Genomic DNA, 19,274 nt, shown 5'->3' with positions numbered 1-19,274 from the left:
AAAAAATTGGTTTCTGCAGTTTTGAAATCAGAATATGAAAGGAACCCCGCATATTTTTGTTTTACATTTACACGTATTCATTTGGAAGACACTCTTTACATTACGTTCCTAATGTTTAGTGCATAAAGTCTGAGCTGATCACACTCAATATTACACTTAATAAACTAATCAATATTATAACAAGTCAATAATAGTCCACAGCTAGCCCTTCACATATCCAAAGGTACATTTTATTCAGACTCATAACATCGGTTGTATCTCAGTTTCATTCAGGACGTGTTCTATGTTTGTCTCGGGACCAAGAGGATCACTGACCGGACGCCACAGGGCCATCAGACGCTGTTGACAGAAAAAATAGAACATTAGTTACACAAAAGCAGAATAAAACATTTTTAATGGATTGTGTTTGTGCTCTTGCCTGTCTTAGGGTTCCCTCTGTGAGGCAGATCTTGCCCACAGCACAGATGGGTACTGCAACCATAGTGGAGAGGGCCATGGCCCAGCCCAGAGAGTAAGCCCAGTCCGGGTACACAGAGCCCCCGCTGGTTTCCAGTGTCTTGAGGTCCAGGATGAAGAAGACGAAGCAAACCTTGAGGGAAAAGCAGAGGGACAAACTCATTCTTCTGTGGACAAATAGGCTGGGTTAACACTGTGTCCCTCGCCTTTATTGTGTTGCTAACAGTGTAAACCAAGACCTCATTGTATGTAGTCTTTTGTTAAGACAGGTTTTGCTTTTGCAACCAAAGCCCCTTTCAAACAGGACTCTTGCTCATGGGTGGAAAGACCTCAACACGGAGTTTATCTGCCAGTACCCGTTTAGGCTGCAAGTCACTGCCCGACTCTGTTGTGTCCCGCCTCTTATGCTTCTGTGATGCCGACATGCCATCTGAAATCAAACACTGGAGCAGCATTGTCGTCAATGTTTAGCTCAGTGTGGAAAAAGCAAAACCGGCGGATCTGCCTTAACGGCCGATCTGTGGAATCTCTGTGTGAGAAGGGGCTAAGTCAGCTGAAACATTCTGGACTTATGGTACCAATACAGAAACCTCCCCATGAAAACCAGTTCTGGGCCGATATCACGCCCGTAAAGTAGCCCAGGGCCCAATCACTGTGATTGACAGGACAATATCGCTTCCGAAATGTCAGAGCCTTCAAGGTATTCAGAGAAGGCCCTAGAATTATCAGATAAAATAAATAAAAAAACATATCTGATTAATTCTATAAATAAAATAAAATAAAATTTAAAATGACCCATGTTTTCCGACCATGCTTTGCGCATCCGAGTGGTTTAATATTGGAAAAAAAATGCAACCAATCAGATATTTTTCTTTACTCGTCTCTGGGTAGAATATCCTCCATCCAGGGTATTCTATTTCCTTAATAGAATGCCCTGACAATTGAACGTAATGAGAGCGTACGTTTGGATTGTAAATTTGATCAACCAATCATATTTGGATTTGTAGCCAATGGGCGTATTCTCTCAGAATGTTCCCAGCTCCAGGGTATTCTAGAAGACCCGCTCACGAAACCTAGCTTAGTGCTAATTAGCGATTGATAGCCGACTCTGAAAATGGCAAAAGGTGGAGAATATTCACACAGCTGGTGGAGAGGATATCGTCGCAGGTGGAGATGATATTATCGCCGATTTATTATCAGTGCCCTTTTCAAGACGACCGTTCAATGGAAAGATGGACATTGTTTAAAAAAAAGGATCAGCTTTATGACAGGGCTATTGAAAAATGATTCCAAAAGGACAGGAGGATGGATTTTGTCTTCAAGTGAACGTCATTGTTGAGTGAAACTTTGACATTTGTATTGCTGGTTTTGCTTCAGTGTTGTATCTCGTTGAACTGGTTGCATTTTCTTTCCACACACTTGTTGAATGATTGTTGTTCATAAAGTGACTGCCGTCGTGACTGCCGTCGTGACGTCCGACAGCGCGCGTGTGCATAACTAGAACAACATAATTTTTGAAGATGCAGCAGTAACATTATGTTTTGCATATAACATAAAAGCGACCAGGGACGACCATATTTCTAGTTAGTATTTTTTTTATTTGTAGGGAGGTACAGAAGGGCCCGTTCTGATAGTTACGATTTGCCATTGCAATCACAAGATAGCCCCACCCTGAAGCATACTCTGCTTTATGGATGGGGGGTTGCCATTAGTTGTGTTTTTTTGTTTTGGTAATGATTTATCTTTTATGTTCTATCTACTTTAAATGAACATTTTTGCTACAAGTTTCAATGCATAACCTGAAATTTGATCACAAAAGAAACATTATTCTTTTGTCCAAAAATATTTTAATAAGCTTATTGTCATCAAGCGTACCCAAAACATCTCTCCTCTTGCATTATATCTTTGCCAGACATCTGCAAGTGACTCCTAACAGGTAAAGTACTCCTCTGGAGCTAATAAATGTTGGGTTGAGTTAGGAGTAATTTTCTAAGCTAGGAGAGTTGATAAAATGCAATTACATGTATACATATATATATATATATATATATATATATATATATATATATATATATATATATATATATAGCGGGTAAAATAAGTATTGAACACGTCACCATTTTTTCAGTAAATATATTTCTAAAGGTGACGCCTCCTGTATGGAGAAACTAGTCGCATGCATTGCTCAGACGTGATTTTGGCCCATTCTTCCACACAAACAGTCTTCAAATCTTGAAGGTTCCGTGGGCCTCTTCTATGAACTCTGATCTTTAGTTCTTTCCATAGATTTTCTATTGGATTCAAGTCAGGTGATTGGCTGGGCCATTCTAGCAGCTTTATTTTCTTTCTCTGAAACCAATTGAGAGTTTCCTTGGCTGTGTGTTTGGGATCATTGTCTTGCTGAAATGTCCACCCTCGTTTCATCTTCATCATCCTGGTAGATGGCAGCAGATTTTTTATCAAGAATGTCTCTGTACATTTTTCCATTCATCCTTCCTTCAATTATATGAAGTTTGCCAGTGCCGTATGCTGAAAAACAGCCCCACACCATGATGTTCCCACCTCCAAACTTCACTGTTGGTATGGTGTTTTTGGGGTGATGTGCAGTGCCATTTGACCTCCAAACATGGTGTGTATTATGGCATCCAAAGAGTTCAATTTTGGTCTCATCTGACCAGACTATTCTCCCAGTATTCCACAGGCTTGTCTAAATGTTGTGCAGCAAACTTTAAACGAGCTTCAACATGCTTTTTCTTTAGCAATGGAGTCTTGCGTGGTGAGCGTGCATACAGGCCACGGCGGTTGAGTGCATTACTTATTGTTTTCTTTGAAACAATTGTACCTGCTAATTCCAGGTCTTTCTGAAGCTCTCCACAAGTGGTCCTTGGCTCTTGGACAACTCATCTGATAATTATTTTCACTCCTCTGTCAGAAATCTTGCGAGGAGCACCTGGTTGTGGCCAGTTTATGGTGAAATTATGTTCTTTCCACTTCCGGATTATGGCCCCAACAGTGCTCACTGGAACATTCAGAAGTTTAGAAATCCTTCTGTAACCAATGCCATCAGTATGTTTTGCAACAATAAGGTTGCGAAGGTCTTGAGAGAGCTCTTTGCTTTTACCCATCATGAGATGTTTCTTGTGTGACACCTTGGTAATGAGACACCTTTTTATAGGCCATCAGTTGGGACTGAACCAGCTGATATTCATTTGCACTGACAAGGGGCATGATTGCTTTCTAATTACTGATAGATTTCAGCTGGTGTCTTGGCTTTCCATGCCTTTTTGCACCTCCCTTTCTTCATGTGTTCAATACTTTTTCCCTGTGTCATTCCATTTTATTACACAAAACTTAATTTCTGAACTTATTTGTTTGGCCATCTTTATTCCTAATGCCATTTCTCCTGCAGCTGTTAACAGTGTGTAACTCACCGTGCAGATCAGAGGGGTGAAGTAGCGCCAGCACAGTTTGAAGAAAACCCACGGTCGTTGTCCTGTCATGACTTCAACTGCGTCACACATCCGCTCAGCCCCTGCAAGATTAATACAGTTTGTTACTAACAATTTAAAAGGACAGGACTTCCTGATGTAGAAGCATGATGTATGACAGACTCATGGTTTGGCCTGGAACCCATTTTTGAAATGGGGCGGGTTTGTATGGAGCCCCAAAACCATCAAAAAAGGCAACTCAAGGTTATTAGATGGCGCACTAGACGCCTTTTCTGTCTTTTATTTCTTGATTTGGGTGCCAGGTTCCATATTTAAATGTCCGTGGAAATATTGATTAATGAAGGCTTCGAGGTCTGTTATTTTTTCCACTTTGGTAGTTCATCTAATGTGTTTTGAATGAAGATCTTTTGAAAAAACTTTTCTGGAGCTTACAAAAGCAGGTTTCTAGTGGATCTGGAGTCTGAGTGTCATTTCTCTAGTCAGTCTCCTGTAATCGGTCCCAAATTCAAAAAGTTTTAATATATTTTATCATCTGATTTGATGTTAAAGGAAGATTATAAAAGTTTTATATAAATCCTCATACACCACTCTTATGATTGAAAACTATTTCTGATAACCTATTCTTCCAGTTTTGGGCTCACTGGATTTTATCCCTAGTGAGAGGGTGTATTGTAATTGTGGCTGTCACCGACTCCTGTTAAACTATTTTATGATCATGTTTTTCCTAACTTTAGCCTTAAACACTTGCATCAACAAGGCTATAAAAAAAGACACAAATATTACATACTGTATGTTAACATAACTATTTATTTAACAATTTCTAAAAAAATCACCTACAAGAGGACATTTTTGGGTTCAGCAACTGTGGCAGAGGAATTTAAATTAGCAATTCTATCTCCAGACATGACCACTGATATTGGATGATTCTGCCAAATCATGGATTATGCTCAGTGCCAACATTATGGGGCCTATTTTTTAGCAAGTTGTAGTTAAGACACTTTTGTTATCACTTTAAGGGCTGCCGGGCAGTCGGCCAAGATTCACGGAAGTGGAAATGTATACTCACTTTTCTACATCACAGGCAGACTTCTTCAATTAATGGCACTAGATGTAAACTGGGAGACGTGGATTTGTCAAATATGAACATGATATAAGGGTCGAGATTTGGGCCCTTGTTCCTTTGGTGAAAACACACAAAGTTCCTGTGGTTTGAATAGCTCTTGGACATATACATGGGTAGTGCTTGCATCTTGTGAACTATAGATTAATTTAAACATGATGTTGATACCACTTACCAAAAGCCCAGCCAACAGCCACACACTGGACCACAGACACAAATAAGATGCTTATTCCATTGGCACCATAGTAATCAACCAGCTCGAAGAGGTACATTCCTCCCTGGAAAACACAGAAGAGGTACGTTAATGTAGCGTCACTTCAAATACACCTTCAACAGTGTTCGCCAGTGTGTTTGGGTCTGAGTGTCGTACCTGAGTGGTGAGAGAGATCTGTATGATGAAGCTGATGGTGCAGAAGAAGAAGAGGAAGATTTCTCTGCGCCAGGGTCTGCGCATCTGTCCCGGGAATAGGTCAATCACTGACGACGTGATTGTTTCCAGACCTGCAAACTAGCACACACACACACAAAAAAGAATAACTTCAACACATTGTTACATCAAACATGCATCGTGGCCATTTTGTAGCTGGTATATTTTGGTCGATGACGGTTCACCAATAGGAAAGCATTCCAGAAGTGTGGGGCCCTATTTTAATGGTGGAGGTGCAACCGCCAATGGAAGCTATTGGTGTTGGGTTATTTTCCTTTAGGCAAAAGGGTGTGCCACGTTCTTATGATGGCCGCGTGGATTTAATAAACTGAGGGTGAAGGTTTTCATACAATATAAAGCAGGTGTGGAAAACAAATAGTGTAGGAATCATTCATATTTATTTGAAGATAAATGCAGACTGATTTAAAGACGTTCCACAACTGTAACCCTATTATTTTTCATGGGGCTTAAATTCATCTCCTGGCTTTAAAGTTTTGTTCTGTTATTTCTGCATAATTCCTATAATTATTTTTATGACGCCCTTCTTCACCCTTTTCCTTGTTACTTGGGGTGCTTTTCAATATGCTAACATGTGCCCTTGATTCCTTTCCCTACCTCCACTCCTCGCTCAAACGAGAGATCTGAGCGGAGGAAGGCAGGGAAGTGAGAGAGGAAGTAGGAGTTAAGGCAACAGACATTTAACAAAATGAGATGTGTCATTTTAAAGATGTGTCAATTGACTATGGCATCTGCTGTTGATTTTCGTTGAGAAAAGCCTTCCATGCAGTTCTTTGCTCTTCTTTCAGTGAAGAAATACTCTGCAGTAGCTCATCACAGGACTCTGATTGGTCCGCACACAGAGGGTGTGGACACACAAACCTATGACTCTAGAACCTGACAAGAAAATCTGATTCAGCTGATTCTAAAATATTGAGCAAATTAAAATTTTGACTTGATGGTGGCACTGGATGAAAAGTCAGAGTATCACCAAAGTCATTAAAATACTCCAGGCACCATGAATATCTTTACCGCATTTTATGTCAATCTATCACATAGTCAAAACATTCACTAAAAGGAGGAGAGTCAGGGGATTCATCCTCTACAAATGTCTAAACAAATTGGAATGGCAATCCATCCTATAGTTGAGAAACTGGGGTACTGAGATATTTCTGTGTGGATCAAAGGAGTCGACTGACCATCAGACCGACATTGCCCTCCATAGAGCCACACCAATACTTTAAGCTACATTTTTACACAGTGTTCACTGATTCAGCATTATCAGGTGCAGCATATCTTTGTACGTTAAGTTAATACTTTGTGCAGGACACTGGCTTTATGTCTTGTGTCCGCTTGGTCTTACAATTGTGTCCAGTCCCAACAGAATGAGCATAATGAAGAAGCAGGCGGCCCACAGCTGGGGGAGGGGCATCATGGCAACAGCCTGAGGAAATACGATGAACGCGAGCCCGGGACCTAGGAGGACAGAGGAGACATTTAAATGTGATTTGTGTCCTTTTCCAAGAAAAGTGTATTTGATTATCGTTTTCAACAGCTGAGGGATTCAAATCATACCTGATTCAACCACCATGTCAATGGGAATTCCCTGTGTGTCGGCCATGAAGCCCAGAGCCGAGAAGACCGCAAAGCCGGAGATGAAACTGGTGGCACTATTGAGCAAACACAACCACAGACTGTCCCTGCAGACACATGCAGAGCTTAGCACACATTTGCCAACTCATTGTGTTCAATGAGTTGGCAAAACTCATTGAACACAACTTCCAAAATGTAAAGGTGGAACTACAGATTACGTTGCTTACTTGTAACAGTGGTTGTTGACTTTGTTGTAGCTGCCCAGTGTGATCAGGGTTCCTGATGCAACACCATAGGAGAAGAGGACCTGAGCGCAAGCCTCCATCCACACCTGAAGAACAAATATACAAAAGACTCACATGTAAGTATGTCATCAGTATTATATCAGTGTGTCACAGGGGGCTGTTCAGGTAACTGTGACACTAACATCAGCATCAAAAAAAGAAATAAACTTTACCTCTCAAACAAACTAGACACTGTAAAGCTGCATGATTTCTCCACTGTGTGTCACCTGAAAGTCTGCCAGGCGAGAAGGATCTGGATACAGGTAGTAGACCACGCCCTTCCAGGCTCCCGGCAGCGTCAACCCCCTGACCAGCAGGATGGTCAGCATCACATAGGGGAATACCGCCGTGAAATACACCACCTGGAAATTTCAGTGGCTAATTAACACATTGCTGGTCATAAACCATCACTGCATCAGGTTAACTCCCATCCTACCAACATGTTTAACATACAAAGACTACCGACTGGGGCCCCCCGGGAAACCCAAGACTAAACTACTGTTAGAAACCACCATCATAGCAAAATATTAAGTTATTTCTTCCTATTTTAGGTAAGATCCAATTTATTTGAATATTGTGTTAGTTGAAAATGGAGCAAATCAGAAAAACTGGAATGATAAAGTAAAAAAGTATAATTCTGGTGTCTACAGGGAATAATTATTAATCTGTTTATCTGTTAACTGTTTATTTTGTTTATATTGTAATTTGACAAGTTTGACAAGTTTGTATGCATTTATTTAATGTTAAACAATGTTGTTTTGTATACATAACTATAACCGTCCTATAACCTATGTATCCTCAGTATTAACTGTCACCAGCATCATTCAGTGCAGTAACCTTACGTATCATACTCAGAAATTCTTGCTAATGTATAGATCTAGTCATTTCTCGAGTCAAAATCCACATACGATGCAGTGTGCGAACACAGCCAGAGAGCTAAAAGACGCTCTGTGGAGCTGAGGGAAACCACAGAGAATGGTAATAATTATCTGTAGGGATAACAGTTTGCTCGCTTTTATTGTTTTGGATGGTGTGGTTGGCTTTCAGCTAAAAGCTACACACACAGCTGTGTGCGTCGCTGTCACTCCAGGGACACAGCACGGGAGACAAACCTTTCCAGTGAAACGGATCCCTTTCCAGATGCAGAAGTAGCAGGCCACCCAGCAGGCCAGGAGACACAGCAGCAGCTCCCACTTTACTGTGCCAACCTCCTCTATTCCATCAGACATGGAGAGCAATCCTCTACTGCACGGGAGACACCAGACGATGATGGTTGCAAGAAGAATTTGCATATTTGACAAGAAAAAATAATGTACTAAATACTTGATCAACTGCTACCACCCTCTGTAATTTAATATGAGCTTAATGTGACAACCCTGACTCACTTCCAGAACTCAGAGACCGATGACTTGGGGAGATTTCCAGATGTCCAATTTACTGTCAGATTGCCACTGTGTATTGCAGTCCAGTTTGCAGAGGTGAGATCCACACATTCATCTGTTGATAGGAATGCACGCTGATTACGTGTTGATCTCACACAGTTACTGTGATATGGTCATTATTTTGAGTCATGAAACACAGTTTGCTAGCAAGTAAACATGGGTGTAATGCTAGTTTCAAACTTATAAGAAAAGTTATATTCACTGTGTTTGGAGACCCACAAAGTTTGAACGTCCTCTCTCTTTTTACTTGTTCAATCTGTCAGGAAATGCATGTTCCTAAAAGCCTTTGAGATTTGTCTCGCCATGTCTCGCCATGTGTTGGGCTTGCCTAACATAGCGCTACCTCTGAGGTGACCAATCCCCGCCCACGGAATACCGAGTTAATCTACCAAGCTGTCTGCCGTTGTTATTTCCTCACTTGGCGGCTCCAGTTACACAAAACTTATGAAGGTAACTCTGATTAGCAGCCACTTGCTTACTTGCTCATACCCAAAAGCTAAAATGGCCTGCTGGAAAGTTTGTGTAAAATCACACCGAGGCCAATACAGCCATTGACAGCAATACGTAGCGCTACTAATGGCCATCGCCATCTTTGTAAGGAATTTACTTTAGTCAAACTGTTCCCCAGTGTTCTTCTTTAATTCCCCCTTTTCTGACCTATCTGTCTGACCCCTCTGTCTAACCAGTCTGTCTTTCTGTCTTTGTGGGCGTGGTTTTACTAACTCAGCTCCCGGCTTTTCTATCACTCACCTGTGGTTCATCGGTTGTCGCTCTACCCATGCAGCACACCTGCCTTCCATCAGGCTTATCAACCACAGTACATAATCTCTAGCTGTTAACCCGCTCCCTGCCAGACAGTTGACAGCCCTCAGTGGTAGTACGCTGGCAAAAATCCATGCAATAACCTTTGCATCAACATTTTTTAAATAATTTAGTTATAATATAATATAAGCACTTGCTTTAACTTTCTGCTGCTTCCCATCCCTCCAAGTGTGAATCTATGTGGGAACTTTAGTATTATTCCAGACATAGTGGCAGTATTCCAGTGAGGTAGAGAAGCTGATCTAACAGTGAATTAGCAGCCATACTAGCCTGTGTTCCATGGATTGTTGCAGGTGGTCCAGGGCAGAGGGTCTCTGAAACAATAGAAGAGGTAGAGGAGGGCCCAGGCCAAGACGATGGTGTAGGTCCTGGAATAAAGCTGGATCATGATGTTGGAATAGCCGGCCCCTGGAGGGAGAGAACACCCGACAAACCTCAGTTTAAGATGTCATATGATATAGCACTATGAAATAGGACACTTACAGAACCATGGTAATACTGTGAATACTGTCCAGGAACAAAGTTGAGTTCATGATAAATGCAGTTGCCCTTCTATCTTTGTTTGATTTGACACAGATACAGGGTATATTGACTTTTTATCAAGTCCCAAGGAAGATCGCCAGTAGAGCAAATATGTTATAGTGGGAAAACTGGGGAATTATTATTTGGGAAAGAGAATCAGCTGATACTTTTTTTTTAGGTAAATCAACTTCCTAGAACGCAAGTTGAATAGCCCTTATTAGGGTCCTTAAAATTTTAGAATGCACCGATAGCCCAATCAACAGTTATTTTCCTTTCTTCGCTCATGTGATTAAGCCCTTGAACAAGCTGGACCGAAGTTAGATTAGTGCGCTTGCTCTACGGGCCCTGTGGTTCCGGGTAATTTTGTGCTAAAAAGACAAACTTTTTTTGCTTCATGTGCCAATGAGTTACTTTCATTTGAATGAACGGGGCCAGACCTCCAAGTTCTCTCTATAGATCTATGATTAGGCCCTGATTTTGAAGATTGGAGGAAAACTTATAGCTCCAGTATTTCGTGTCTTGAGTTACAGCAGCACAGCACTAAATAATTACATTTGTGTCAAAATGAAAGGATCATGGGAAAATGGCTCTGCCGCCATCATGACTGTGAGTCCCAACAGAAGTAAAGCCAATTCGACAAAACACAAGGGTTACCTATCAAAATCCCCCTTGAGTGGCTACATTCACACTTCCTATGTTTCTTACTCTGCTATGACTCCTGTGTCAGGTAATGGTACTGTGGGATATTAACAAAAGTCTGCTATAGGTCTGCTATAAAAGTGATCCTATTATAAGACTGGGTCCTGGGTTTTTGATCAGTTAAAGGAAAAAGTATAATGGTATTTTGCTAACCCATAACACCTATAGAAACTTGTTTACAGTCCAATTCATTTGAATGACACAGTGTCTTCATGCTCAATATATTGAACAATCAGATTTGATTACCCTGTGCCAGCGGGCAGAGCTTGGTCCAGCAGGAGATGGCGCCCTCCTGTGTGTACTGACCAATCACAGTCTCCATCAGGAAAAGTGGCACTCCACACAGCACAGCAAAGAAACAGTAAGGCAACAGGAAGACACCTGAATAGACAGAAATACACAAGAGACCAGTAATGCTGAGCAACGAGGATGAGGATAAAATCTGAATTGATAAATTGAGTAAAATGGAGTGGTATTTGATTCAATGTTATGCTGCCACTAACAATTATTATTTGATTTAAATGTTAAAAGACAGTGGATTTCATATGTGAGAAATCTATTTGGATCTTGACTCATTAGCATTCAGTGGCTTTATTTCATATACTTCAACAAAATGTAACTAAGTTACACGTCACTTGAAATGCTGTTTAAAATATTGAGATTGTACGCAGTCTGTTTTAAAAAGCTGCATAATATTTGAAGGTGAGGGCAAAACCCTTCTGTTCAAAGAAATGACAATGCATAAAAGCGGTGACTTTACAGCGAGCCATCGGAAATTAATGCGCTTCGATTCGCTCTTTGATAGGAACTGAGTCCGAAGTTACTGACTCCCCCTTTTCTGGAACTGAAATCCAAGAGTTTCCCTCATCTCAAACTAATGTTAACGAAAGTTTTCATTAAACCCGAACGGGGCCAAGTTAGTTCCTTGATGGACTTCCTGCCATTCTACCTTATGCCATAACGATTTGTCTTCACATTGTTATTTTTCCTTTGTACTTTATATTGCCTCAACAAACTAGCCTGTCAAACATGCTGCGCTACCACTTTCCCTAAAGGCACCTAAAAGACCATGTAGTAGCTTGGCTGTTTTTTTCAGCAAGTGCCAAATGTATAACAAGTAAAAATACATCTGCTTTCATGTTTTTTTTAGCTGATTAAAATTAGTAGATACTGAGTTGCCAACAAATACCAATGCTTTTACTTATCCATGTGACAAATACATTGAATTTATACAGTGTGAGCTTTCTTAAAGTTTTGCAAATTTAATTTGAATGATTTCTTTTTATCTTATGTATATGTATAAATATGTGTGTTTAATAAATAAATATATATATATATATATATATATATATATATATATATATATATATATATATATTATTTAAACACACAAACACTCACACATGCATTGCTCTCTCTTCTTCATTGCAGATGTAATGAAGAAGACCTCATTGGTTTTTAAAAGTTGCGCAAGTATTCCAGTTTATGGACCTTGAGTTCCAGCTTACCTCCTCCATTCTTATAACACAGGTAGGGGAATCTCCACACATTGCCCAGGCCCACCACGTTGCCTGCTGCTGCCAGGATATATTCTCTTTTATTCGTCCACTGTTCCCTCTTTGTCACTCTGGTGTCCATCTTTCTGTGTTCCCTCTTCAGTTCCCTGATCAGTACTATCAGTACACACACCTGACAAACCAGGTGTTGTGCTCACTTGTAGACCGTTTCACCCTGAGGGCCATGCCTTTGGTGGCAGGGAGTTTGTTCAGTTTAACAAATATATAACATTTACTAACCCTGAGGCTCCTGTTCTCCTGGTTCCATCCGTCTGAAAGCCATGCATAGTGTAAGCAGGGTTGGATGTTAACTTTTTCAATTGCATTAGATATGTGTTTATATCTCAATATTGGAGGGGTACATTCTGGAACAATACATTCAACAACAAAAATCTGCATAATCGAAAAAGCTGATGTTTATCCTTTGACTATGAGGTTGGGAATCGCGATAACAAATTTTGGTCTGTGAAACAAAATGGACCACGAAACAGATAGATAGACAGATGCTACTACTACCACTACCATGTTGTGTGAAAGTGCTTATTGATTAAATTTGTGTTGCATTGCTGCCGTTTTACAACCTTCAACTTTAGACTCTTTAGACCCTAATCCACATCTTATCAGGATTACACATTGAGTGAGAGACTTTTGAAGTCTAAACAAACACATAGTACAAGTCAAGCCTGTTGCTTCTACCCTTAGACAACCATTTGTTTGTCAACGTGTATGGTATGGAGACACACATGTAAAACTTGTTTCCATCACAGGGTTACGCCCTGTGTTAAAGCAGCTTCGGTCTCTGCATGAAGCAGCAGCAACCCTCCAGCAGCCTGGAGCAGAAGCTCCGGTGAGCTCTCCTCCAGCTAGAGAGCTGTCCAGCCTGTGATGGAAACAAGTTTTACATGTGTGTCTGCATACCATACACGTTGACAAACAAATGGTGGAGAGGGCCGTTGTGATTAGTCTTCCTATCATTGTTCTAAGGCAAGGGATGCAGCAACAACCACAGGTAACTATTATGGACAGAAACACTGCAAACGAGACTGCGATTGACATGATCAACGTTTTCCATTTCCCAAACATGTTTTCCATCCAATCGGAGAAGGGGTTGTCAATTCCTGACGCTTCATGCATTTCATCTGAGAGGGCTCTCAGGTTTGCTAATGCTTTGGTAACTGACCCATCAGGGGCAGTGTTGTTGGGAATGATAGTACAGCACATGTCTCCAAACATTGCACAAACACACCCTTTTTCTGCTAGGAGCATGTCTAGGGCCATCCTATTTTGCACTGTCATCAGAGATGTTGGGGCCAATTGCTCTGCTATCCCAGCAATCCCATCTCTAGTCATGTTGGCAAGACGCAGGACATTATAGTGGACATAATTTATTCTGTCTACATTTTTGTTTGGAGTGACGGGGAAGAGGGCAGATATTAATGGCAGATTCTCAAATCCTGCAGCTACCTGATCTACTAATTTGAACTCATTTGGGACTCCGCGGGGGACGCCAATCGCATCTATGTATGTTGTGCTTCCGGACATAACATCAAAGGGCTCTGTACTGCGCTTAGCTAAGATGTGCCTTCGCCTACGTATTACGAGGGAGTTGGAAGTTGTTTCTGACTCCACTAATTTATTTCCTATTAATGTTAGTGGCACTGATAACCTGACCATAAGTAAAATGGCGCCGCGCGAGTGGCTGCCTCTTACAGCAGCTCCTGCTCACCTGTGAGCTTTTTCCTTTAAATTGTGTTTTTTTTGTTACTTTCTGTTACTTTTTTTTTTACTTATTTAATTTTCGTAAACATTTTGCACTATGGCAGTAAGACTCGTAGACTTTCACGTGGTCTACCTGCAGTTTTCTGCACTTTCCACCTCCGTGCCCGGAGGCTCAGCCCGCAGCCATGGCCCCCTTTGTTTACAGCAGGGGTCAGCTGTTAGCGCTCCGGGACACGGCGCCGCTGCTGCCGGAGGAGAGACCCGAGGTTCCCCGTGAGCTGAGGAGGAGGAGACGGGGATGCCGTGCTGGGGCAGAACGTCGCGCCAGGAGCAGACGTTTTAAACCCGTCCTCCCCTCCATCATCATGGGAAACGTGCGGTCTCTCCCCAACAAGATGGACGAGCTCTCAGCACTGACTCGCCATCAGAGGGAATACCGGGAGTGTAGCGTCATGGTGTTCACGGAGACATGGCTCACCGAGATGACTCCGGACACCAACGCTGCACTGGACGGGTTCCGCATCATCCGGGCAGACAGGACAGCGGAGAGCGGTAAGAGGAAGGGAGGAGGTCTGGCAGTGTTTGTGAATAATAGATGGTGTAACTCTGGACACATCACTGTTAAGGAGCAGACCTGTACAGAGGACATTGAGCTGTTGGCCGTTAGCATGAGGCCGGTATATTTACCGAGGGAATTCTCGCACGTTATCACAATAGCTGCGTATATTCCCCCCTCTGCTAACGGAGAAGCGGCCTGTGACGTCATACACTCGGCGACAAGCAGGCTGCTGACACAACATCCCAATGCCCTCCTCCTCCTCTCTGGTGACTTTAACCATGCCCCTCCGTCCTCCACTCTGCCCACCTTCACCCAGTACATCACCTGCCCCACCAGAGACAACAGAACCCTGGACCTACTGTATGCCAACACCAAGGAGGCATACACTTCATCACCCCTCCCTCCCCTGGGAAGATCTGATCACAACCTGGTGCACCTCCGACCTGTGTACAAACCTCTTGTGCACAGGCAGCCAGCTGTGACCCGCACAGTCAAAAGATGGTCCGATGAAGCCGAGGAGGCTCTTAAGGACTGTTTCGACTCGACTGTGTGGGAAGTGTTCAGTGATGCCCATGGGGAGGACATCGAGGGTCTCACAGACACGATAACGGATTACATAAACTTTTGTGTGGAGAACACCGTACCCACCAGGACTGTACGGTGTTTTTCCAACAGCAAACCCTGGATCAATCCTGATATAAAGACCCTCCTCAAGGAGAAGAAGAGGGTCTTTAGATCAGGAAACAAGGAGGAGCTGAGGACTGTGCAGAGGGAGCTGAGGAGGAAGATAAGGGAGGGGAAGAATATCTACAGGACAAAGATGGAGGATCAGCTGCAGCAGAACAACATCAGCGGAGTCTGGAAGAGCCTCAAGGCCATGTCTGGCCACAAGGGGCCCAACCAACAACCTGTGGGGGACCAACAGTGGGTGAATGATCTGAACTCATTCTTTAACAGATTTGATCAGCCAAAGATGCCTTTCTCACCTGGAAAAGGCTGGAAGCACTGTGAGAGTCATGTTCTTCGACTTCTCCAGTGCCTTCAACACCATCCAGCCTTTGCTTCTGAGGGACAAGCTGGAGCAGACCGGGGTGGACCACCACCTCACTGCATGGATACTGGACTACCTCACCAACCGTCCACAGTATGTGAGGATAGGGGAGTGTGAGTCAGATCGGGTGTCCTGCAGCACGGGGGCCCCACAAGGAACCGTTCTGGCTCCATTCCTCTTCTCCATCTACACTTCGGACTTCACATATAACTCTGCTACCTGCCACCTGCAAAAGTTCTCTGACGACTCTGCAATCGTCGGCCTCATCCCCGCCGGCGATGAGAGGGAATACAGAGAACTGAACCAGGACTTCATAGGATGGTGCCGGCGGAACTGCCTCCAGATCAACTCTGGTAAAACCAAAGAGCTGGTGGTGGACTTCCGCCGGGAAAACACTGTCCTCCGGAACCAGTGAACATCCAGGGACAGGACATTGAGATTGTGCAATCTTATAAGTACCTGGGTGTTCACTTGAACAATAAACTGGACTGGACAAATCACACAAATGCACTGTATAAAAGGGTCAGAGCAGACTCTATCTGCTGAGGAGACTGAGGTCCTTTGGAGTGCAGGGAGCACTCCTGAGGACTTTTTCAACTCCGTGGTGGCATCAGCCATCTTTTATGGAGTGGTCTGCTGGAGCAGCAGCATCTCAGCAGCAGACAAGAAGAGACTGAACAAGCTTGTCAGGAAGGCCAGCAGTGTGCTGGGGTGTCCATTGGATACGGTGGAGGTGGTGGGAGACAGGAGGGTGATGGCCAAGCTGTCATCCCTGATGAACAATACCTCCCACCCCATGCAGGACGCCCTGGCAGCTCTGTGCAGCTCCTTCAGCCACCGGCTGCTTCACCCCCGGTGTGTGAAGGAGAGGTACCGCAGGTCCTTCCTTCCTGCTGCTGTCAGGTTACACAACCAGCTCTGCTCCCAGCAGACCACATGACACATGACAATAAAAACACTGTGCAATAATGGTTAATATAGTTTTTTTTTCTGTCTGTAAATATTATATTTCAGTTATTGTGTTTTTCTACTGTTTTTATTGCTTATTTATAATACTTGTTTTTTTATTTTATTTTTATTTTTTATTTTCATTTTTATTTTTATCTTGTCTTTCTTTACTATGTCTCTTGTGTGCACTTTAACTCTATGCTGCTGTAAGCCTGCAAATTTCCCCGCTGCGGGACTAATAAAGGATTATCTTATCTTATCTTATCTTATCGCACATAAGCCTGTTGTCTCAGCCTGTATGCGTACAACTAGTCTCTGATCCCCACAGTAATAGTATAGCCCTCCCCTGGCCCATGAGCCGATCTCTGAACCATTACGTGTTTCGTTACACCATGATTGGTCTATTGCGCCTACTTTAACCTTAGCGCTGCTTGAGGTGAACCTTTCTGTGGGAAAAATGAGCTTCCCCCTTTCTAATCTCCATAAGAGTAAGCCCATCAATATGGCCACACATGTGCCTGCTGCACACATTGTTTTGGTCCCACAACCCACCCCTTTCCAGGTGAACGGTCTCCGCCTCCCTGGGGGCTCGTCAGGGTCCCCCAGGCACCTCCTCAGTTGTCGCTGCATTTCTCAAATTCGTTCGGACCTCTGTCAGTGTCCTGTCAGGTGTCGGAGCTGGGGCACAATGTGTCAGGTGGTGCCAAGGAGCGCCTGATTTACCTTTGACCTGGACCGAGTGTGACGTAACTTCCTTCACTTCGTACGGTCCAGTCCACCTGGGGTCAGTCCACTTTCGTTTGTGAACTTTGACCCTGAACCAGTCTCCTACTTTTACCTTTGGTGGCTCTCCTTCCACCGGGACGATCGCCTGGGCTCGAACAACCTGGTTGGAGAGAGCTGTGGTGAGAGATGTTAGTGCATGCAAATAGTCAGACATCTCAATCTGACACACATCCAGAGGTGGCATATGACCTCCATCTCTGGGTGGACCTGGCATAACTCTACCAGTCAAAATTTCGTGTGGGGAGAGGTGTGTTCCTCCCCCTGGCGATGATCTCATTGCCATCAATGCCAGTGGGAGGGCCTCTACCCATGTTAACTTGTTACCTGCACATGTCTTGGCTATTTTAGCCTTCAATGTTTGATTAGCTCTTTCGACCAGACCCTGTGATTGTGGATGATACACTGAGCCAAACTTGTGGCTGATTCCCAGGCTTAGCTCTACTTTTTCCAGCATTTTGTTATTGAAATGTGTTCCGTTGTCAGATCTAATGCATCGTGGTAACCCGTAGCGCGGGATCAACTCTGTCTGCAACCATTTCACAACTGACTGCGCATCCTCTTTTTTGGTGGGGATTGCTTCTACCCACTTTGAAAATCTGTCTACCATTACCAACATGTATCTCTTTCCTTGTACTACATTATCTGCTCCCATGTCTGTATAATCTATACTGATGTCTTGGAAACAGGCTGATGGTACCGGATATGATCCCATAGGGGTCTGCTCCTGAGTGGAGGGAGGGCAGAGCCTGCACCAGACTAGTGAGGTCAGCAAAGCTAAATGGTATGAACTGCAGTCCTGGTCGACCCCCTGTGGCTGGGCGGAGAGGGTAGGCGCCGGCGTGGTGCGCGGTCAGCTCTTGGTTCATTCTCCTCTTCTGCTGAGCAATTCGGAATGAGCGGCGTGGTGGTGGTTTTCTTACGACTGTTCCCTTCAGCAGTCCTTCCACTCAATAGTGACCAGGATGTTCTGGATGGATGAGCTCTCCTGTGACTCCCCCTTCTTCTTCGTCCTTATCGTCCTCCGAATGTAGCTGTAGCCCGAGTTCACGCATCGAGGTGTCGATTTCATCCATGAGGGTGGTGTACTGTTGATCTAGTTTTCGTTGCTTCCTCTCCTGTGGCGTGAGAGCGTCCGTAGGTGTAGTACGTCCTTCGTTGGACTCTGAGTCACTGTGCGGGTCATAGAAGTGGTTCCACTCCCATCCTTCTTTTGGAGTGTCTTGTTTCATCTGTTGGTGTGGGCTGAAGGGAGGGAGTGGCTGTGGGTGGTGGTGGGGTGGTGCTGACCAAGGTACTGACCAAGACACCCCCTTTTTCCACCCCTTTCTTTCAGCTCCCGATTGCTGGCGAGAAGGCTGCCCGTCCCCTCCGCTACTGCTCTTTCGCACGGGAGCCATTAGTGCATTCCAACCCCTTTTCTCGGGCATTTGGAGGTCCACACGTGACGCCATGCACATTGTCGCTGCCAGATCTCCCACCCTTTCTTCCTCTTGCTTTATTTTACGGGCCTTTTTCAATTTGCTCATAAAAAGGTGGCATCCTTTATCATCTTTTTCTGCTTTCTCCGCTTCTTCCCGTCGGGTTTCCAACTCTTCCCTCATTTTCTGTATTTTTGTCATCGTCGGGACTTCCGGTAACCTGTTGAGCCATCCTTTATCTGTCCATCTTCTTTTCACATCCTCCCATACCTTTTTATCTGTCTTCCACTGTCCTTTTCCCCACAATCTTCCAACTCTTTCCTCTAGATCCTTTGTCAACTGTTCCACATAACTTCCACTAGTTGGCTCTCCTGCCTCAGCCATTCTATCCTTGTCTGTCACTCCCTTATCTCTCTCTGTTCAACC

At 43.7% G+C, this 19,274-nt stretch overlaps 1 protein-coding gene across 1 annotated transcript; it reads right to left on the bottom strand.

Annotated features, from left to right (window-relative positions):
- Window positions 1-240: 240 nt before the first annotated feature.
- On the bottom strand, window positions 241-12,449 carry LOC129092766 (sodium- and chloride-dependent betaine transporter-like). The gene is made up of 14 exons (XM_054600781.1): window positions 12,320-12,449; window positions 11,058-11,192; window positions 9,861-9,998; window positions 8,712-8,823; window positions 8,439-8,571; window positions 7,554-7,688; window positions 7,270-7,373; window positions 7,025-7,149; window positions 6,813-6,925; window positions 5,396-5,533; window positions 5,201-5,303; window positions 3,888-3,988; window positions 419-589; window positions 241-339 (listed from the first exon to the last, which is right to left on the bottom strand). Exons 1-14 carry the CDS (start codon window positions 12,447-12,449, stop codon window positions 241-243), a joined length of 1,737 nt encoding a protein of 578 aa, XP_054456756.1.
- Between the last annotated feature and the right edge of the window lie 6,825 nt (window positions 12,450-19,274).

This window comes from Anoplopoma fimbria, chromosome 6 (genome assembly GCF_027596085.1).
Source record: "Anoplopoma fimbria isolate UVic2021 breed Golden Eagle Sablefish chromosome 6, Afim_UVic_2022, whole genome shotgun sequence".
In the NCBI taxonomy this organism is placed as follows: domain Eukaryota; kingdom Metazoa; phylum Chordata; class Actinopteri; order Perciformes; family Anoplopomatidae; genus Anoplopoma; species Anoplopoma fimbria.
Note: the sequence above shows the minus strand (reverse complement) of the source record. Positions and strands in the feature narration are given on the sequence as shown.